The sequence below is a fragment of the Choristoneura fumiferana genome, chromosome 14, assembly GCF_025370935.1.
Source record: "Choristoneura fumiferana chromosome 14, NRCan_CFum_1, whole genome shotgun sequence".
In the NCBI taxonomy this organism is placed as follows: Eukaryota; Metazoa; Arthropoda; class Insecta; order Lepidoptera; family Tortricidae; genus Choristoneura; species Choristoneura fumiferana.
Genome location: NC_133485.1, coordinates 4,870,175 through 4,893,445, shown reverse-complemented (window position 1 = coordinate 4,893,445; position 23,271 = coordinate 4,870,175). Strand labels below are relative to the sequence as shown.

General features: G+C 38.2%; 2 protein-coding genes across 2 annotated transcripts; one reads left to right on the top strand and one right to left on the bottom strand.

Annotated features, from left to right (window-relative positions):
- Positions 1–1,439: 1,439 nt before the first annotated feature.
- LOC141434960 (uncharacterized) lies at positions 1,440–14,898 on the bottom strand. Its single transcript, XM_074097456.1, has 6 exons — positions 14,856–14,898; positions 14,077–14,315; positions 7,268–7,385; positions 6,067–6,134; positions 2,348–2,472; positions 1,440–1,584 (listed from the first exon to the last, which is right to left on the bottom strand). Exons 1-6 carry the CDS (start codon positions 14,896–14,898, stop codon positions 1,440–1,442), a joined length of 738 nt encoding a protein of 245 aa, XP_073953557.1.
- A 5,079-nt stretch (positions 14,899–19,977) lies between these two features.
- Positions 19,978–21,765, top strand: LOC141434959 (uncharacterized). Its single transcript, XM_074097455.1, has one exon. The coding sequence runs from the start codon at positions 19,978–19,980 to the stop codon at positions 21,763–21,765; it is 1,788 nt and encodes a 595-aa protein (XP_073953556.1).
- The last annotated feature ends 1,506 nt before the right edge of the window (positions 21,766–23,271 follow it).

The window sequence follows — 23,271 nt, the reverse complement described above, 5'->3', positions numbered from 1 at the left end:
ACTATAGGTTTGGATGAGAAAAAAAAATCACCCCCACTTTACGTCTATAGAACGTACCCTAAAAAAAATGTTTTTTGAAATTTTTACCGTACTATTTTATCGGCATAGTTTACATATATATCCGTGCAAAATTACAGCTTTCTAGAATTGATAGTCCCTAAGTAAAGCCACGGACGGACAGACAGACAGACAGACATGGCGAAACTATAAGGATTCCGTTTTTGCCATTTTGCCTCCGGAACCCTAAAAATTACATGCATGACTACCTACAATGAAATAAATAAGTCCTATTTATATTACAACGTGTACCAGTTTCAAGACACAATGCGTTTGCTCTAACTAGAGGTACAAAGCAAAGTTTTGACCACTAGATAACTTCAAGTGGAACTATTGTGGGATGAGATCAAGTTTAATTAACCATATATCATATCTTAGAGTTCCGAGCGCTTTACCTTTTGCAGCGTCATCGAGTTGCAATCTTGTTTCAAATAGTTTATATTACCAGTACAGTCGAGGAAACTGAATCGCGTACCAGGGTGGAACCTGGTTTTCTATCGTTTGCCCGAATTTCATATGCCCGAATGTATCGTTTCCTAGAATTTTCATTTGCCATAAAGTAATTTATTTCTGAAATAGTAATTTCTTCAGAGTTGATATTAAACTAACCTAACCTAACCTACTGCATTATGTATGATGACATTTAAAAAAATCCTGAAAACAGCACGGTTCTATATATTTTATGGCAAACGTTGGTATGGCAAGTGAAATTCGGGCAAGTAAAGGTAAACGCGTAAACGTACGTTTTTCATTTTTCATTGGTGATGCCGCGAGCGCTATATATCATCGCAAATAAATCTCAAACTGTAAATTATAATACGCTATAAATTCAATGCAGATTTTCCACACTTACTTAGTTACTCACACATTCACCCATTCACGTCCTCCGACGAGATTGATGGACGGAAGACCTGGTTAAAGCCGCTGGTTCACGGTGGATGCAGGCCGCTTCCGACCGAAGCAACTAGAGGTCTATCGCGGAGATCTGTGCTGTGTCCAACGGTAGGTACACTGCAGTACGCATACTGTAGTACTTTGGACATGTCTCCAGGCGGGATGGCGATTCCATAGAGCAACTAGTCGTGCAGGGAAGAGTGGAGGGAACCAGGTCGCGCGGCAGGTCACCTATTCGCTGGACTGACCAAGAGTAAAGGACGCTGTATAAGTAGGAAACCGCGTATCACACTGTGCCAGATAGTGGGCCAAGAGAGGGGTATGGCGGAAGATCATATGGAGAGCTGTGTCCGCCTCTACTACCGACGCGGACATCTCAATGTGCCACGACCGCTCTGGGAAGAGCGAAACGACAAAAAAGAAGATGTCCAACAGTGAACGCCCAACAGCTTATATGAGGAAGATGATGACTTATATTACATAGGTACCTACTTGTTTACCTTAACGGGACTTCCATTGGGTTTCCTCAAGGCGACAGGCAGCGGGTTGAAACTGCCACCCATTTGTAAGAATGGCGACAGTGTATCACCAGCCGACAGCGGCATATCTGACACGTTGTAGTGGCAGTCACGTCTGCAAACATGAGAGCGTACCGTACTAAGGCTGTGTTTTCACCAGTATGTGGTACTCGTAGGGGAGCGGTGCGAGGATGTGGAACGTGACTGTTTCCACCAAAGATGTGCGAGGTAGCTGAGAGGTGCGAGGATGCGTAGCGAGGGCATGTAGCGGGCTCTTTACAAACAAACGAGCAGGGTGCGGTGAGGCGGGAGCGGAGCGCGTGCGCCACTGCCCGTTCCAGTAACTGAGTATTTCCCAATACATCCCTCTGAACTGTATAGGTTAAGTAAGGTACCGTTTTTGTCGAACTTAAAACCTAAAATTGCTAAAAGTGGCTCCGAAGCGGTAACGTTTCGTGTGCTCTGCCTACCCCATTTGGGAATACAGGCAACACATTCCTTGCAACACATTCCTCGCAAACATCCTTCCCTTGTTTGTACCTATACACAAAAACCTCGCTCCGCTGAGCTGTTCCCACTACAGCTGCGCTGAGCAAGGATAGGTAAATGAACTGTTTCTGTTGGTTCATGACAAACTTGACAGACAGACACAAACTATTATGTTACCGTCGAAACAAAACTATAGGTGTCGCTCTTCATATTACTTCTGTATTGTTTCCGTACAGCATTGGTTTTCTTGGTACGGGGTGAAGTGAGCGACGCTGCATGTTGTACCTAGGCAAAAGCCTTGTTAATTTTTTTTTACCTGTGCACTTAAATTATAGAATACTTGCCCTGCGTTTAAATAAAAAATACAATGAAATTAATCGCAGACTTACGATAAATCCTTGCCAATGGTTATCTCCAGGAAAGTAAAGCATGGAGTAATAGCGTCGCCTGGCTTCCGAAGCAACGTGAATCCTCCGCTTGACGTATGGATTCCTAAGGCAAGTTTCAAAGTATTCTGGAAAATACGAGGTGTTTTAAAATTACCTACTAAACACCCAAGACCCGAGGTAAAACTAAACTAAAAGTATCCCAACCATCTGCTAAAATTTTCCAGGTGAGTTAATAATATATTGTACATGAGCCACTCACATGTATACATACACAGTTGAGGTATGCCCCTCATGTTTCGAACCAGTCCGTGCACCCTTGTCAAGAAGAGGTCGAATGAAAAGCCATCCGTGAACAGGGATTAGTTCAAAACATGTCAGCATACCTCGACTATTAACACGTGAGTGATTCGTGTATCTTATTTTAAATAGTCATGTCTATATATCTAACGGTAGTTTTCATACAAATATTCCAGGCTTATTTTAAAATACCGGGTATTCTGTCATTGGCAACACATTCAGTGCCAAGAATCCGACAATCGGGTTCCCTGTTCGTATACAGTCCCTCTCACTCTCGTATTAAACAATATTAGCGTTAGAGCAGGGATGAGGAAACTGCGACCATCAAACAAAAATCAAGAGAAGATTTCGTATTGTTAGAAATTTCATTCTCATTGGCACAGTCATTGGCAATGGCCAGCTTGCATACAACAATCACGCTAGTTTTGCGAACACGGGCGGGATGAGCGAAAATCGAAAATATTACACAATAAATTAGTGTTTATACATATCCATATTTTTATTTCAGTAAATAACATAGCCAAAAATGCAACAACTTGGCCCGCCATATATTTCGTTAGTATAGTTAGTTATATTGGCACGCGAAGGAAAAAGTTTCCCATCCCTGCGTTACAGGGACGACAAGATACGAAGTTCTAATTTTGCACTTCGTAGTAAAGGACCAGTTTTCGCTACAAAGCGGAAAAACACTGCTACTGCTATGTGGAAGCAAACGTGTTAAATAATACATTTTGTAAGTGCGTAGAGGGTCTACGAGCGCAACGTCGTAGCGCTGATTCGTAACGTCGTTAGCTGCTGCGTTTACACAGCACGTGCAAACACAAATTAATTGCCCTCTTAAGGAAATTAATTTAGAGGCCGATGTCAATGTAGAGGACAAATCGGCTATTTTCAAACGTATGCACAGGGTTTTGCGATTTAAATAACAATACCAGTTCATCATCATCATCACTAACTGCCGCCTGGTGAGAGCTCTATTGTGGCCTAGACAAGCTTGCTCTAAAATTATGCATGCAACCACAAAGATGAGCTCAAATTGAATGTACTAACCAATTAAATGCTGCGATGACAATGGAATACATCGCCATTTTGTAATACGTTTAGGTACAGGTCTACCATAAATACCTCAAATTTTTAACCATCGGGTAAGATGTCGTATTCGTATTGCCTAACGTTTCTGGCGCTCGCGATCGCAATCAAATGACAGTTTTTGTATGCGAAATCATCAACATTTGATTGCGATCATGAGCGTCAGAAACGTTAAAGGCAATACGGCCTCGGATTAATTAGATGCTCGCCGACTAACAGTAATTAATCGAGGTTCGTGCAGCCGGCCCCAAGGTCCGTTTTACCACTTATTGATGACAAGTATATGTGATGTCGTATCTGTTTGTTTTGTCCAAAGAAACAGAGACAGCACCACAATATATAGGTATATCTGTCACTGTCTCATACGATTTATCTTCGAGTGGTGAAACAGATTCATAGATTAAAAACGTGATAATACGAGTTAATTGGCGATACAAGAGAAAGTGCGATATAATACAATACATATATGTTAGAATGAGATAGATAGCCAAGACTAGACCATTTTCTATACAATAGTCCTGTGTAGGTCCACAAGGTAGCAATCTAAAATAAAGTCAGTAAAGCTTATTTTGCTGTAAAGTTTTTAATCTCTTCTTAGTTACTTCAAAATCAATTTAGAAATAAAAAAATAAATAAATAGAAATTAAATAATTAATTAATAGAATTTAAGTACTATACATAGATTAGGCTCCGTCTTTGCTAAATCTAGCTAGATTATTTAATGGCTTTATGGGTAAAAGCCGCAAAAGATAGATCGATCTCCAGGCAGACGTAATATTTAGAGAGTTCCCAGGAAGAATATTGTCAGTTATATTTTATAAAACCGAATTTAGAAACTTTTACAGTATGATAAGACACGAACGACATTACCAACGCTTAGGTAGTCATGTGCCACAGCAGCTCATTTGATAAGCATTTGTAAGAACGAAATATGTTTTGACATAATAAAAAAATATATATATCATGGGACACTTGACACCAATTGACCCAGTCCCAAACAAATACGTACTTAAATACATATTAAACATACAAGAGAACAAACATTCGCATTATTCATACAAATATCTGCCCTGGCCATAACATACATAAGTGAGAAGTATGTTAGACCTACTTGCTTTCGTCTGAAATTGCAGAATTTGTTATATATATTCCGTCACAAGGGATTTGTGATTATAGCTTATCATATCATAACAAAACAAACTAGGTAAAGAAGCAATTTTTTGATTTCCCCTAAGAATTACTGGAATGGAAATAACCTGGGTGTTATTTTAGGATATAAAACTAATTCTGTATCAAATTTTCTATTACATCGGTTCAGTGATTCTTGCGTGTAGGAAAGTAGTAAACAGATACATATACGTATTTAGCTAATATGTGTTATTATTATAGAGGTACTAATTTGTAAACAAGGGATCTGTGGCCTGCCGGAGTTTGTGATGCGCAGCGGGGGTAGGGCCTCCGTCTTGCAAAAAACAAGTGTTAAGTACTCATAAAATTGCATGGTATACTAATACATTCTACCTTAATATACTCTGTAATGAGAGCAGTTGATATTTGTCCATATTTTTATTTAAGGTTGTAAGCTCAGCGGCAGAGATATTTAACTAGCAGTGTATATATTAAAATTTTGAAACACTATGTATGTATGTATGTATGACGAGCTTTTGAGCGCGGCTTCGTTCGCATTAAATTTGGGGTAAAATACATTTACTTTCTGCGATCCTTTTTTCGTGTCTTGATTGATTTTTGAAGTATTACATGGAAACACAAATAAAACAGGCAGACGTTGTTTTAGACAGATGGTGCAAATTTTGGAACTCAAAAATCAACCTACATTTATGTAATTAATCATAATTTGTACCAACTTTGAAACCTGCTTTTCGCTGATTCAGGGGTGGAATTTTAGAAAACATTAAACACGATTCGACTTAATACACGATATAGGATTATATCCCGAGAAACTAGAAATCCCGCGGGTATTCTTTATTGTCGATGAGAGACACACTGTAGCTTTCTATTATTAAAAGAAATGATATGATTGAGAGAATGTATTGTCCCCATATTTACATAAGTTTACCAAATTTCAAGTAGATCGAACTACTGGAAGTGGGTCAAATTTAACTTGCAAGATTTGACCCAAATAAATAAACGAACAGGGCAAGTTAAATAAAACCTTGTAAAAAATAAGTACTCGTTTTGACACGTAGATGGCTCTTGCTGCCAATAGCAAGTGAGTGGATACCTTCACGAGCGCGTTTATACAAGTCAGTCGCCTGTTTGACTGTTCAGATCACACTTTTGTCGCTTCTGCTGACTGTACCTACATGACGTACCTCGCCCCGAGGGAGATCGATCCCGGGGTCCTTGTCGTTCGGGGATTCGATTAGCAGCGCGGGCAAACCTGCAGGAACGGACAGACAAACAATTACGTCCTCACACATACATATACAGGATAGAGGTATCTCGCATTGCCACTTTGCCACCATCTCGTTCAGTATTAGTCTACGTTTTAAGTACAGAAAGCAGCGCAAATGTGCAGACGTACGTTTACTATTAGGTACTTCCTAATTGTTGCCGCGCGGCTCCGTCTGCGTAGAATTCCTCTAGAATTCGTTTAAATCGCTGTTCCGCGGGAACTATGCAATTTGCCCGTTCAAGAATTTGCCGGAATAAAAAACATACTATGTCCTTGATGAAATTCAGTATATATGTGTCGGCGGCAGATCGTAAAATCCGCGAGATCACGAAATTCCTAGGCATATCGTGAAATCGCGCCATTTTATGAATTGACTAGGGGACATCTGCCATATCGTTCAAAACTCAACGTTTAATGATTTGCCTAGTGACGCGTTTAAGCTGATCATGAAATTCCTTGGCATATGAAACGCCGCCATTTCATGATTTGGCCAGTTTAGGCAGATCATAAAATTCCTAGGCATATAATGAAACGCGGCGCCATATCGGTTCTGGCTCTTCGCCGGCCGCTGACGCGGCACGCTCGCTTCGCTCGCTCGGCTCGTGCGTTGTGTTCACAATTTATACTAACCAAGAAGCGTCGTCGTACCTAATTTTTTCTTTTCTTTGGCACACCACGATGTGCACGGTATAGAGCTAGGAATATCGACGAATGCATTGCTCTAATCGATCTGCCGTATTGCTTCTCAGGCACATCGTGATATGCCTGGCCAACGTGTAGGCATATCATAAAATGGCGCCATTTCACGATATTCCTAGGAATTTCGTGATCTGGCGGATTTCACGATTGGCCGCCGACATATACTGAATTTCAATGGTCAAATACCGTAATGGCCATAGATTTTGATGTCGTTTTCGATAATTTGTTAGAGTCCTGTATTTCTACCAGATAACTAAAAACTGTATCACAATATTCGGCCATTTTTACAGAAAAGTATCCAAAAAATGAGACGGTTAAAACGCATCGAAACTAGTCGGACCATTCCCTGGCTTATAATCGTGAGTTAAACCGTTTAATCAGGTATCTAGTTTCTTTATTTTGCTTTCAATGTATTTTACCTTTGTGTGACACCAAATTCGGCTGCATCCACAGCCTACACGGGCCGGCTGCCTCATTTGTGTAGAAATTCTTGACACATTCGCTGGCCAAAGTGCGACAGGCTCTGTAGTTGTGATGCTGTTTAAAACGAAATTTAATGAATTCAAAATACTTAGATACCTCGCAGGTTTTTCACAACTTCATAAATATATATGTGTAAGAGTCGCCGCTAAAACATGCGTAGGTGCAATGAACGGGCACGCACCAGCGCCAGTTAGCGTAACACATTATACTATACTAAAAGTCTGGTCGCGAAGCACGAAGAATTTCGTACAATGACCTTTCAATGTTGTGTCTCTGTAGCCCGCGCGTAAATATTTGCCCCAGATGAATTACACACGGCACGGACTAAATAGAAAATATACTCATTATAGAAGTAACAATCGTTTGTGAAAATCAAACCCACAGTCTACCTTCATAGTCAGTCAGTGACCGCAAGGACTTTAAGTCAAAACAAAGTAACCTAATAGTAACCTTGCATCTAAACTACCATCAATCAAAAATTAACCGCTATGTTGACGTTCACGCGCCCTCCCCATATGAGTGATGTGCTGATAAAACCTCAACAATACAAATATACATAGGTATACAACGATCCGCTGAACATTTACCGCAAAATCGTACATGTTCCGTTATAAGCACATTCAAAATTGAATCTGTGACGAACTACGAGTATACTTGGCTTGGATAGGTAATTTAACTAAATGTAAACAAACTTTAGCTGCCTGATTTGGTAAATTCAACGATTTAAACATTTTACTTATCTATCAGTGTAATACAAACTATACTAGTGTATCAATCAATACAGAAATGTAAATATTTAGATATTTCAATATTTAAGACACCAATTGACGTTGTTTTGTTTACATTTAGTTAAATAGGTAGGTAACTATCCAAATCAAGTAGGTATAGCCTTTTATTTACCAACACCAATCACAGAAATTATTCTCGTAATGGAAATATTACATTAGAATTAAAATCTTTATATAATTTTTAATATATAAAAATGAATCCCTATTTCCCTTGGTCACGGCATCACGCGTGAACGGCTGGACCGACTTTTTTTGTTGTGTTTGCTATTGTCAGGAGAAGGTCTTTATAAAAGAAGATTTAGAAAATTAAATAAAAACTACACCGGGGCGAAGCCGCGGGCACCAGCTAGTAAAATAAAAAACTATAAGTAAAAAACATAGCATGTTCTTTTTTTCAAATTTCCCTTACCTAACTTTACAGACAGCTTGGTTCAGAAATTAGTCGAAAAATATTTAGCAAATTCTGAAACCATGACTCACAAAATAAAACTTCTACATTTAAAACGCTAAGTACAAGTTATTATAAAAGCTTATAAATAGATATGTCTTGGACGGAATGGAGATAAAAAGGCTTTGTATATTTTTGCTACTTAATGCCGCTACATCGTTTAAGGATTGGGTTTCGGAGCTAGTCGGCACTCAGACAGCTTAAGAGAGTATACATTCGTAACCAATTCTTTATTTTGAATTAGTATTATTTCGCAATTTATTCGCGTTTTCATTCGTGTGGTATCTGAGATAGAAGTTTTTTGGTAAATTTAACTTCGGGAACGCAATATCATGACCGATGTACCTATGTTACCTACAAGTTAAACTATATTGTCGAATAAGCATTTCCTTTCTTTCTTTCTTCTTCGCCCCTCTTTTTATGTGATACGTCCATAGGATAAATTTATAAAAATATACATAATATCTAAGCATAATGCCATACCATAAGTAACTTTCTGAAATAAATGTGTAAGTATCTGTAAAATGCACTTGTAGGTAAAGTTTCGTGTAATGACACGCCTATGTACACTTTATACTAAGGAGTGACGTCACGGGCCCCCACTCCCGAACGTGGACGCGTTTCATCTTTGTAATTTTTAGTCAAAATTGTTAAATAATATGCAATGGATTACCGTGGATTTATATTTATTACTCTCATACACAACACAAATCATTCAAGAGACAAAATTCAAATGTAACAGCGTCAAGTCTTCTTCCTTTAACCATAGATATTTAAACTATTACTACAGAGGTTACAAATCATTGCTTTAACACACCTCCTTGATTTGTGACCTTTACAACCCATTAAATACATTCAAACTAATAATTAAGTACACATTTATCATCTCTAATGCCTAATAACTCTCTAAATTTCTGAAACTTAATTCTTCCTAAAGCTTTTGTTAACATATCAGCTATCTGATTATCAGTCGATATTTTCAGAACATTAATTAACCCCTTCTTTTCGTAATCATTCACAAAATGGTAACTTATGTCAATGTGTTTCGAATTCTTGGAAAACTTCCCATTTCTAGCCAAACCAATTGCCCCTGTATTGTCCTCATATATATTTATACCGTTTTTAATTTCAACATCTAAATCCCCTAATACTCCTTTAATTGGCAATACCTCTTCAACACAATCAGCTAAAGCATAGTATTCTGCATGCGTAGAAGCTCTCGACACAATCTTCTGTTTCTGAGACCTCCACATCACAACATTTCCAAAGACTTTGATTACTATTCCGCTTGTTGATTTTCTGTCTTGCATATCCGCTGCCCAATCGGCATCTACGTACGCGTTCAACATTTCATTATACACCGTTCCATAATTCAACTTTAATCTTCTTGTGTGATATAAATATTTTAACACTCGCAAAGCATATTTATAGTGAGTATCATCATGACTCTTCTGAAATCTGCTCATATAATTTACTGAATACGCCACATCTGGTCGTGTTCCATTTGCCACGTATAAAAGCGCTCCTATTAAGTTCCTATATTTCAATTTATCATTTATTTTCTCTGCAGGCTCCAGTTTCAGATTCATTTCCATGGGCGTATCAAATCCTTTTGAATCTTTTATGTTGTATTTCTCTGACAAGCTTTCAATGTAATGTTCTTGACTTAAAACCATTTTCTTTTCTTCCCGATCATAATCAATGTCAATACCCAAATACTGTTTTACACATCCTAAATCTTTCATACGAAATCTATCACTTAACATTTCTTTCACTTTATTTATACTCTTCTTATCTTCACCTGTAATCAATAAGTCATCCACATATAAAATAATGTAAACCTTATTATTATTCACACTCCCTGTATATAAACAATAGTCATATGCAGATCTCTTCAAATTTATGCTGCAAAAGAATTCGTGAATGCAATCATACCAATCTCGTGGACTTTCTCTCAGTCCATACAGTGCCTTTTTTAATAAACAAACTTTATTTGGTTCAACGTCATAGCCATCTGGTGGATATATGTATACTTCTGACTTTATACTTCCATTTAAAAATGCTGTTTCTACGTCCATCTGTTCAATATACCATCCTCGTACACAAGCAGTCGATAGCAAAACTTTCAAGGTAGTCATTCTAGCAACGGGTGAATATATTTCTTCATTTTCTTCATACATTTGTTGAAAACCTCTGGCAACAACTCTGGCTTTGTATGTTCCATTAGATTTAATCGTATAAATCCATTTTACTTCTATAATATTTTTATCACTTGGTTCATCTACCAAATCCCATGTCTCATTTTTTTCCAAACTGTTTATCTCTGACTGCATAGCCTTCTTCCATTTTGCTGATTCAGAATTATTAATGGCCTCTTTATAATTTTCTGGTACAGTCGCATTACAAGTATTTACATAAACTACAAAATCTTTATATTTTTCTGGCACTTTTCTTGTTCTCTGTGGTCTTCCATATTCAATCACTTCTCTAGCTTCTTGTGGTGCCAATTGATCTCCTGTATCCTCAACCGCGTCTTCAAATACTTCATTATTTTCGTCTTCACTTCCATCTTCATTATTTTCAATCACTCTAGCAGTCTCATCTATAAATGTTACGTGTCTTGTTTCAGTCATTTTATTGTCTACTAATATTTTATATCCCGTATTTGTGTATCCTACTAAAATACCTTTAACTCCTTTTGGATTCAGTTTCGACGTTCTTTTTGCTTCAGGAATTCTCACAAAAACCTTACTTCCAATTATTCTCATTTTTGACACATCGGGCTTTCTTCCAGTAAATATTTCATAAGGCGTTCTTTTTATTACTGTATTCGTTAACAGTCTATTTCCTATGTACACTGCAGTCTCCACAAAAATTGGCCAGTATTTTTTATCTACATTCGCTTCTGAAATTAAGCATCTCGCTCTATCCATGACACTTCTGTTAAATCTTTCTGCAACTCCGTTCAACTCATGCGTGTATGGAGGGCATGGATTTATGAATATCCCTTTATCTTTTGCCAACCTGTAAAAACTTTATTTATATATTCTCTTCCATTATCACAACGCAGTTCCTTTATTCTCTTCCCAGTCATATTTTCAACTAAATTCATATAAGCTTCAAAACATTCAAACACTTCACTTTTATATTTAATGCAATACACTTTTGCTATTCTACTAAAATCATCAATAAAAGATACAAAGTAACGTTCACCTGCAACACCTGTAGGGTTCAATGGACCGTTTACGTCTGTATGCACTATCTCTAAAATATCTTTTGCACGCTGTCTATTATTTTCAAAAGGTAAATTATGCATTTTATTCATTAAACAAATCTCACACTGCACATAATCATTTTCAATTCTTTCTGGTAAACCTTCTAATAACTTTTGTTGGCACATTTTATTCAAATTAATAAAATTAGTATGTCCAAGAATTCGATGCCATTTTTCTTTTTCAGTCATGTTACTATTTGTTGTGTATGATTTTACAATTGTTTTACCTACTTTCCCATTCAATATAAACAACTTATTTTTCCTCTCAGCAATAGCTAATACATTATTACTAGACCCATTAAAAATCTTAGCTCCATCATTATCAAAAACTACATAACTATTATAACTCGTAATTGAAGATACACTCAATAAGTTTCGTTTCATGCTGGGTACATAATATACATTCCTAATCGTTGTTCTAAGCCAGTTCCCGTTCACATAGAAATACATTAACACATTTCCTACCTTATTCGCTTTTAAAGAAAAACCATCTCCTACTTTAATATCAATCGGGTTATCTAAAGTTTTATATTCTACAAAATATTCGTCACTATTTATAATGTGGTCAGAACATCCACTATCTAATAACCATGTTAAATTGTCTTTATTGGAATAATCTTCACTCACCGGATCTCTCGCTGAAGTCATCACTTCGACATTAAAAGAATTATCTCCTCTCGTATCATCCTGGGCTGGATTATAATAACATTCTCGTGTCATACCTCGTGTTGTCCCTGAAAAATTACCTCTACCTCTTGACATCATTCTCGAATTTCCTCTTGTGCCTCTATAACTTTTTCCTCTCCAGTTGTATATTCCTCTAATGTTGCTATTTCCCCTAATATTATAGTTTCCTTGCCATCTTGGTACATTTTGCTCCCTTACCATATTTTTTGGACAATCTCTTTGGTAATGACCGGGCTCGTTACAGCCATAACAATTTCTTATTCTTACTTGAGACATTCTCTTCTGAATATTAAATGTTTCTAGTCCTTTAGACTCATTCTCTTCTTTTTTCTTGTAATTTAATATTAGTTTCGACTTCACATACTCAACTGACTTGTCTTTCGCTGGCAATGCATCAACAATATCCACTATATGTGTGTAACTTTCTGGTAAACACAACAATAAATGATTCAATTTATCATCTTCAGTCATTTCTTCACCGGCATTCTTCAATTCGTTAATATTCTTTTCAAATAAATTCAAAAAATCTACGGGGTTGTCATCTTCCGCCATTTTTAATTTCAATAACTTACGTTTGCACAGTAACTTATTTGCAGTTGACTTTACTCGATATATTGCATCAAATTTTGTAATCATGCTCCACGCAGTCGATTCCGATATAATTATTTCAAGCTGACTGTCCGTAACACTCGTGACAATTAAATTTTTTGCTTTCAAATCCATTTTTATCCAGTCATTTTCCTTTATATTTTCCGGTCTCATTTCATTTATCATTGCCTCATAACATCCCTTCATTTCCATGAGTAGTTGCAGTCTAAATCTCCATTTATCGTAATTATTTCCATCGAAAATTTGTATAGGACAATCTTCTCTCACGTTCGCCATTCTTCAAAACAATCTAATCTCACCTTATTTCTTCAAACTATTTCAGTGTTTACAATCTTTAATTCATTTTATTTCCTTTATTTACCGCTCTGCTACCATGTTAAATAATATGCAATGGATTACCGTGGATTTATATTTATTACTCTCATACACAACACAAATCATTCAAGAGACAAATTCAAATGTAACAGCGTCAAGTCTTCTTCCTTTAACCATAGATATTAAAACTATTACTACAGAGGTTACAAATCATTGCTTTAACAAAAATGTCAAAAACGGACCAAAGTTTCGTCCTGTCCGTCCGTCCGTATGTCACACGTATTTAAAATTAAGTAAATAGCAATTAAATTTCACTCATCGCCTATCTGTCTCGTGTAATGTATGTACGCTGTGTAGAGGTGCAGGTTGACGACGGATGGCCTAGTGGTTAGAGAGCCTGACTACGAAGCTTGAGGTCCCGGGTTCGATTCCCGGCCGGGGCAGATATTTGTATGAATAATACGAATGTTTGTTCTCGGGTCTTGGATGTTTAATATGTATTTAAGTATGTACGAAGCCTCAAGCTTCGTAGTCAGGTTCTCTAACCACTTGGCCATCCGGTCGTCCAATACAAAATTACCTACTAGTTTGAGGGCCAGATTTTTTGTCGCTCGGTATACTTACAATGCAAAGATATTCGTATTTCACGACATCAAGCAGCGCGTACGGATGCAAGCCCCCTTCGTACTTCTGGCGAGCGTTAACGAAGCTCCGCGGCACGCACGCGTCGCGCACGATCACCTCGTTGCGGGCGCACGCGCAGCCCGCGCAGCGCACGCACGCGTTGCCCGAGGGCTTGTAGCCGCGCGCGCATTTCACGCAGAGCACCTCCTTCATTGGCGAGCCGTCGAAGTTTTGGGTCACTGGTGATGAAGATATAAACAAAAAAAAGGGTTAGTGAAGAAAGAATAAGAAATATGCACTCACAAGAGAAACTCAAACTCATAAAACTCGTAATCAGAAGACTGACAAGTAAAATTGTTGCCAACCTTAGCGCTTTTTGAAAACTCGACAGCTAAGCACTGCATGGTAGGTATGAAGCTTCCTAATGTCCATTACTGCATTTCTTGGATCTTAGACTATAACTCGAGATATAGTCAGCAGGGTACTGTCTGTGCACACAGTGTGACCCACGGCGTATTGGCAGCGCCTTAACACCGCACAGGTTTGCAGCCCCTCGATGTCATTACATACCAATTAATCACACATTATGTAACCCGAAAAATAGTCAGCAGAGCACTTCATGCACACAATGCACTACCGTGATGGACACTACCGCAAAAAATTGCAACTCCGCGGTGTAATTAACAATTCCACTTGGATCTCACACTAATTTGAGATATAGTCAGCAGGGTATTTCCTGCATACAAACACCCGCGAAGCTCTACATATAAAAACATTACCGTCGCGCACCACATGGTTGGAATCTTTACGGCGCGGTGTCATGACGACACTACTTGGATATAGCGATACACTAAGCGAGATACAGTCAGCAGGGCACTTCCTGCACACAGTGCGACCCAAGTTGCACTTGCAGCGCCGTGGCACTGCACAGGTTTGCAGCTCCTCGATGTCATTACACATTTAATTGTATCACACACTAACCCAAGTTATAGCCATCAGAACAGTTCCTGTTCATAGTGCGGCCCTTGATGCTGTCTAAAAACACCACCGCCGAGCACCACAAGGTTAGGATCTTCCCGATGGCATTACCACACAACTTGGATCACACACTAACTCGAGATATAGTCCCTGTTCACTATATCTCGGGTTAGTGTGTGATCCTGCGCACAGTGTGACTGCAGCACCCTGGCAGCGACGTGACACGACCGCAGCACCGTCTGAAGACACGACCGCCGTGGCACAGCATAATTTGGATCTTACCGATCGATGTCACTACCTCATTACTTGGATCACACATTAACCCGAGATATAGTCAGCAAGGCACTTCCTGCACACAGTGCGGCCCACGGCGCCCTGGCAGCGCCGGAGCATGCACGCCGCACCATCTGAAGACACGACCGCCGTGGCACCGCATAGTTTGGATCTTCCCGATGACATTACCACACTACTTGGATCACACACTAACCCGAGATATATACCCCTTACCCCTTATTCATAAAACTTAACAAGCCTATGTTAACTAACAAATGCTTTGTCCCTTTCTAACAAATACAAATGTCGAAGTGACAGATAAGGACAAACGAATTTTAGCGGCATTTTAACTAAAATAGGTTTGATTGTCGTTTATGAATAAGGGGATAGTCAGCAGGACACTTCCTGCACACAGTGCGGACCGCGGTGCCCTGGCAGCCCCGGGGCATGTACGCCTCACCATCTGAAGACACGACCGCCGTGGCACCGCATAGTTTGGATCTTCCCGATGTCATTACCACACTACTTGGATCACACACTAACCCGAGATATAGTCAGCAGGGCACTTCCTGCACACAGTACGGCCCGCGGCGCCCTGACAGCGCCGGGGCACGCACGCCGCACCGTCTGAAGACACGACCGCCGCGGCACCGCACGGCTTACACCGCCCGGGTGTCACCGGCACACTGTGCTCCTCGCAAGAACACGCAAAGCCTGTGAGCGTAGATTTTAAATTCAATTTCTAATATACACCGTTTTTTTTATATCCGTTAACTTCGAAAATAAAATTAAAAAAAAAAAAAATCATCGAGTATAAATTTTCGACATAATTACAAGCTCATTATTTTATAGACTATAGCTCCTAAGCATATTAGTTGCATATATATTGATATAAAATATATTGCTTTGAAGCAGTTTTTTTTTAACTGTCACTGTTGTCTCTTGGACAACGGGACAGAATAACAAACCAGAAAAAGTTGATTGACCGAAAAATCATTTTTTCTTGTATACAATAGCATCACATTCATTGTTAATTGTTAAATTGTAAAATAAACACACTTGACTAGTGACATTGACGTGACACACGAGAGAGGCATCAAAAAATCCACATATTTAACTTTCTTTTGCTAAAATTATGCGTGAAATAAACACGGATTAGGTAGTTATGGACTTTGAAAAAAAAAACATTAATTAAGGACCTTAACGCTGTTTTACTGCTAACTTAATTAGCTTAACTCTTGATTATCTTTTAAACAGAAAGAGTGTCTTACAGCAATTAACTTCATTTGACCTGTAAATTGTCTCTTTAAAAGTATGTATGTATGTATGTATGTAAACTCTTTATTGTACAAAGAAAATTAACAAAAGTTACAAGGGATATCAAAAATAAATGTATAAAGCCCTGTATCAACATTTCGTCGTATTGGTCAACATTTGGTGAACAACATTGTTGAATCAACGTGTTATTGCGGGCAAGACTGCGCGTTGCAGAGTTGATCACTGCATGTTGCCGTGTTGCCGCTTGGTGAGCGTAAACTCAGCAACACGTTGATTCAACAATGTTGCTCAACAATAAATGTTTACCATGAATACGCTTGTTCTTCTTTATTTATTTTTTATTGAACGAGAGAGACAAACGATCAAGCTGGTCTCTGCTCTCTTCAAGTGCCTCCTCAACTAGTGAAGGTTGGCAGTCGCAGTCAGCTCTGTATATATATCTGATATGGTCTTTTGCCAAATAATTTTTAATGATATATTGCGTAGGTAGCCACGATTTCTTCCTACAGCCCGCTGTTTTTTTGCCTGCCACTTTGCCCATCATTATTAGTTGCAAGAGTTCGTATCATCTAAGTACAATGTCTTCACTGGTTTTAGCCCGCGACTTCGCCAGCCGAGTATTCATTTAACGCTATCTTCCCATAACTACCTTACCTACCTATGCAATTTTCCGGGATAAGATTTATATAGATATAGGATGACCTATGTCCTCAAAATATCTCCGTACTAAATTTAATTTAAAAAAGAGGTACTTTTAGACAGACAGAGGTACTTTCGTATTTTTAGTACACTCGAAGTATTCTCCACTAATAAACAAACAATTAGGTAGTATGCTCATTGTTTCAGTACATTGATATGGACCTCCGCAAAGTAACACCTGATTCAATATAATTCTCCACTGGTCTTATGTGATTATGAACTAATTAACTTTTTCTGACTTCTCTTACCATCATCCGATGCAACCAAGGAAGCATTAGCAGGACAGAGTTGACACACCATCGCGCCTGGCTCGTAGTACTCATTTGTCCTACAAGACCCAGGTTCCAAAGCCATTACACAACTCAAACAAACAAAAACAACACAATCCAACCAAAGGGTTGCCGTCATAATTCTACGGGTTAATTAAAACTTGATTGTACATTCACTTTTATGGATATTTAACGTAGAGATTTAACGTTGCAGAAATTGTTAACAGCGGCGTTATTCCAGGAATGACGTAATAACGTTAAAATTTGCCTGAATTAACTCTCCTGGGAATTTGAAATGAGAATTTATAACAAAAGAGCGTCACCGGTGTGTGGTGTCTTTGGTTTGTTTGTATTGTTATCCGTTGCCTAGCAACCGGTCCAAAGTAAAGTGCAACTGAGGTCCAAAGTCTACCCTCGGTTGTACGGGTATCTCTACCGTGACCATTGGGAATTGGGGTGTATTATGTAATAGGTAATATTACGGTTTTCATATTGGGAAAACTTTAATCAAGATTGGTTTTTTGGAATCTTTTTATATTTTTTATTTCAATTCCAAATTTTTACTTTTACGGTCATCCCGTAAAACCTAAATTGAAAATACAAACTGAAATATAGATGCACAGAAAAACCAGAAAAATAAGACCAACACTGGGAATCGAACCCAGGTCCTCGGTATTCCGTACCGCGTGCTATACCGCTACACCACTGTTGGTCAACGGCACAGACACGAATTTCCCCTATGCACCACATATCTCAGCTTGTTTGTTTCTTATTTAGCCACTTAAGCAGAAGCTGGGTTCGATTCCCAGTGTTGGTCTTATTTTTCTGGTTTTTCTGTGCATCTATATTTCAGTTTGTATTTTCAATTTAAACTTTAATCATTAAAGAAAGTAAAGCTCTACACATATAAGATTGGTTGTATTTGTTTAGGGTCAACTATAATTTCAAAATCCAATTAAATTCGTGATGTAGGTAATTAAAATTTATTTTGTAACAATCCATACTAATATTATAAATGCGAAAGTTGTATGTTAGTGTATTTGTGGGTTTCTGTGCTTGTATGTTTGTTTTGACATAGAGATATTTTATGGGCCAGAGAGTGACTTAGGCTACTTTTTATCCTGGAAAAATGTACAGTTCCCGGGGAACAGCGCTTGATAACCGAATTCCACGCGGGCGAAGCCGTGGGCAAAAGCTAGTTCAATATAATTTGTAATTTAATTTACTTTAATTTGTAACCAATTTAATTCGATTTAAGTTGTAATTGAATTCAATTTAATTTAATTTAATCCATAATTTAATTTATTCTTTTTATTAGTTATTACTGTGCCTATGAATTTATTTCTGGATTAAATTTAGTTTTAAGTATTTGATCAAATATAGGTAGGTATGTCCATTATCTAGAATGTAGATATTAACTATCTTTCTTTGTTAAGAGCTCTAAGGTTTAGTTAGCGACTTAATGCTATGCCACCTGAGGCCTGGTGGTGCGTCTGCTTGACGGACATATACAGGGGGGCTACTACGAAATTTGAAATTCAAAGTTCGTACCGTACCGTCCCCCTCACTCTCGCATTAAATAATATTGCGTCAGCGGGACGGCAAGATACGAAGTTCGAATTTTGTACTTCGTAGTATAGGGCGTAGTGTTAGCCGTGGTGGCCTAGTGGTTTGACCTAACGCCTCTCAAGCAGAGGGTCGTGGGTTCAAACCCCGGCTCGCACGTCTGAGTTTTTCGAAATTCATGTGCGGAATTACAGTTGATATTTTACCACGAGCTTTGCGGTGAAGGATAACATCGTGAGGAAACCTGTACAAACCGCCCTGGTTCCCAATCCGCACTGGGCCGCGTGGGAACTATGGCCCAAGCCCTCTTGTTCTGAGAGGAGGCCTGTGCCCAGCAGTGGGACGTATATAGGCTGGGATGGATGAGTATAGGGCGAGATCACGATTACCAGTGTGACAATAACTTAACTTTCGTTTTGAGGAACACAATGTTATCTATTATTTGCAATGCTGTTTCTTTACACGCAAGTGAATTATCATAGAGGGTATTTGTTATAGGTACGCTGTATATTATTACTGCATTCAGTTCGCATTCATTAGGTATCTATTGTTTTAAAAGCTACTCAGAGAATTCACAAAAAAAGGCCTCCATTAGCTTGTCAATTTCCTAGCGAATGTGACATAAAAATGCACGACGAAGCTGTTACCGGACAATGTGTGATTGATGATGATAGCTGGTAGTATGATAGAACCATTATATCTCCAGTAACGTAGGCACAGCACCGACAGAAGCAGACAAAACAGTCCTTTCAAGATGCTTCAAAGGAATCACTTCATTTTCTCAGTTTTGTTTATTTTAGAATATGTAGTTGTTGTTGTAGGGAAATTGACAATCCCAATGGAGCAGAGAACAAATGAATTAATAACAAAATGTGCTGTTGAAGTAGCAAACTCTGATTTTAATTATAGAAAGCATACTATTGTGTTATCTCAAGACGTCGAAGAACAAGTTTCAAACGATTTTCTTAAGTCTTTCAATGGAACTGTGGTCATAGAAGCGAAAAGAGATGAAGCGCCGCCGAAGCATGTCGTGGTCATAATTGAATCCTATATTTCTTTTATAAGGATTCTAAATGTAATGAAGCCTGATCTAAGGGGAAAAACTGTACTAAGCAGCGGTGCAAAGTTTTTAATTCTACTTCTTGATCCAATAAAGCTTCAGAGAATAACCAACATAATGTGGTCATTTTATGCTACTAATGTCGTCATTATAACACCAGATGGTGACAAAATAGGACTGTATACATACTTCCCTTACAAAAGCTATTTGAAATGCCACGACACGGAACCAGTGCTGATGCAACATTGGAAAGAGAAATCATCTCTCCATTTCCACCCTTACCCTGATAAAATGAAGAATATGAATGCATGCCCCCTTTATATTTCTACAAATAAACTTTACCATCCGACTACAGAGGAAAAGGTTCCGTTGCAGATGATCAAAAAAGCTATCGTACGACTGCTGAGGGATCGTATGAACTTCACACCTATAATATCAACCAGAGACTACGTCAGCATCGACTCAGATCGCGCTAAAAACTGGTCAGATTCCCTCAATGACGTCATCTCTGGACTTGCCAATATCTCAACTTGTAGTATACCGTTAGGAGTGGACAGGTTAGGGCTTTTGGATTTCTCGATGCCCTATTTTCGAGTTAGACTGGCGTGGTTAGCGCCTCCTATCGGCCAAGGGCCGGTGTGGTGGCGTCTATTCACGCCACTTAACAGCTATTTGTGGCTCGTTTTACTCTGTATCATATTCTTCGTCACTTCCTTACCATTTACTTTAAAGTTTAGGCGCGTTAAAAAGTTCTGCTTTAGATACTTCAAAAACATTTACAAGATTCAGGGCGCTGCTTTTAGGACATGGGGAGTGATGCTTGGACAGCCAATCCGTGTAGCGCCCAGACGGTTCAGGGACTTCTACATAATAACAATATGGATTTGGTTCACTTTCGTGGTAAGAAATGCCTATCAAAGCGTGCTTATTGGAGCCCTTAAAACAGATACAGTTGTTGGAAACTTTGCGAGTCTAAAAGAAACTATTGAATATGGATACAAGTTTGGTGGGCGTGCTGGTATTTTGGCTCATTTCGAATACGATACCTTAATAAAAGAGAATTTTGAAATAATACCCGAAATGAGTTTTGAAGAAGTGTTTACTGATATTGTGGAAGGCCGAAAGAATTTTGTGTTAGCAACGTCTGTGGAATACGCGTGGGCCTATTGTTTGTCAAAAGGTAAGAAGGAGAACGAATGTGGTCATATCCTCCCTGATTCTATTCTGACTGTACCCCTTGTCGTGTGGATGAAAATGAGCTCTCCTTTTGTTCTACCCCTCTCTGTCTGGCTACCTAGATTCATAGAAGCTGGTTTGTTAGAACGTGACTCTGGTCTTAAGTCTTTTTATCTTCCAAAAATTTCTCCGGAGCCCACTCCACTGACTGACCATCAAATTCTGAGCTGCATGATTTGTCTGTTGATCGGTTATGCCATGTCCACAGCTGTGTTTGTCATGGAATTACTTCGGCCGAAAACAGCGGCTATCAAACGACAAATTACAGTCAAACGAACCTTGCTAACCGAGAAAATTGTCGGTAACCATTACCCTAGATTTGTGCACTAGATGGTTAGGAAGAAGCAATAAAAAATCCAGCCTAGTACGAGCCGGACTCGCGCACCGAAGGTTCCGTACAAATCTTTGAATATCCAATGTTATCATAGCACCTCTCCTAAGCCAAATGTAGAAGTAGTGTGCAAGAAAGTTCTTAGTCGCTTAAAATTATACTTTAAAGAATTCAATAAAAGTGCATGCAGTTAAAAATGTAATTATTTCATTTTCCGACAAATATCTCTTCTTAAAACTACATTAAAACACAATAATTGACTTACATAAATGGAAGCTTCTATTAGAGGATCCTACATAGCAATACATCTAGGTGTGTTCCAGGTACGAACATTTATACAAAAATAGACAATGATATATTGATACACAACTATGTAAAAATATAAAAATGTGAAGATCACGAAAAATACAAGTATTTTCTACTCGAGTAAACATTTGGCACATTTTGATATTCTCTAAATTATACGTCGTGTCTTTGCTCTCTGGACAATAATCGAAAATCCCAAATGGAATTCCTTCTTGAGAATACTATAATATTGCAAATTATTTGATTAAATCGTAAATCAGTAATTTCTCCGTTAATAATGTTGCGCTTAGTATGAGGCTTTTTACATAGGTTAGAAATACCATAATCAACACGTTCTATTCGTCTTTGTCCAAAAGGCAGAGACACGTTGTATTATAAATAAGTAGTTAACATTTACTAGAACTTTGTTTTTTATACAGTTAAAAACAGCTAAGTTCAAAGTTGGTAGGGACGATGAAATTTGATGTAAGTATTTCTAAGTTAGGTTCTCTTTAAGATATTATTCTACGACTTTTATATCGCTATCTCGATTTTCATTTTAGCTGTAAAAGTATAAAATTCGTGTCTAAGTATAAGATTCACGCAGCGCCTGCCAAATCACCAGCCAATATAGTTGCATTTAATTTTTAGTAAGGTCCACGGCAATCTTAAATATAAAATCTTTATTATTAAAAATCTAAACACAAATGTTACATGTTTTAAAGTAGATAATTTTATAAAATGACTAGTTTTAACAAGAGATCCTTCATTTTTCACACTTTGTACTGAACCCCTTATAATTTCGGTTTATAATTTCTACAAAATAATATACCTACTTGAAAACGACTTACGTTTACGCTACGTTTTTTTTCACACGGAACAATTTACCCGTGTTTACCCGCGACTCTCGCACACTCATTAGATACAGCAGCTGAAATTTCGGGATTTTAAAAAATTCCCGTTGGAATTCCCGAAAATTAAATCGTGGTTTTCATTGACGTTACATTAAAAACAATCATGTCAAACTCCATGACTCTTAACCCAGTGGTTGTTGTTTCGAGATTTTATCCCTATCCCGTGGGAATATCGGGATAAGAAGTAGCCTATGTTTTATTCCAGATGTCCAGCTATCTACACACCAAATTTCATCCAAATCCGTCTAGCCGTTTCAGCGTGAAGGAGTAACAAACATACTCACTCACTCACTCACTCACAAACTT

Coding starts and splice junctions, on each gene's coding strand:
- LOC141434960 (XM_074097456.1), bottom strand. CDS start 14,898: ATGACACCGCGCCGTAAAGATTCCAACCATGTGGTGCGCGACG. Junction 14,316..14,855: donor CAACCATGTGGTGCGCGACG/GTAATGTTTTTA, acceptor CTTCATCACCAG/TGACCCAAAACTTCGACGGC. Junction 6,135..7,267: donor GAATTTGGTGTCACACAAAG/GTAAAATACATT, acceptor CCGTTCCTGCAG/GTTTGCCCGCGCTGCTAATC.
- LOC141434959 (XM_074097455.1), top strand. CDS start 19,978: ATGGAGCAGAGAACAAATGAATTAATAACAAAATGTGCTGTTGAAGTA.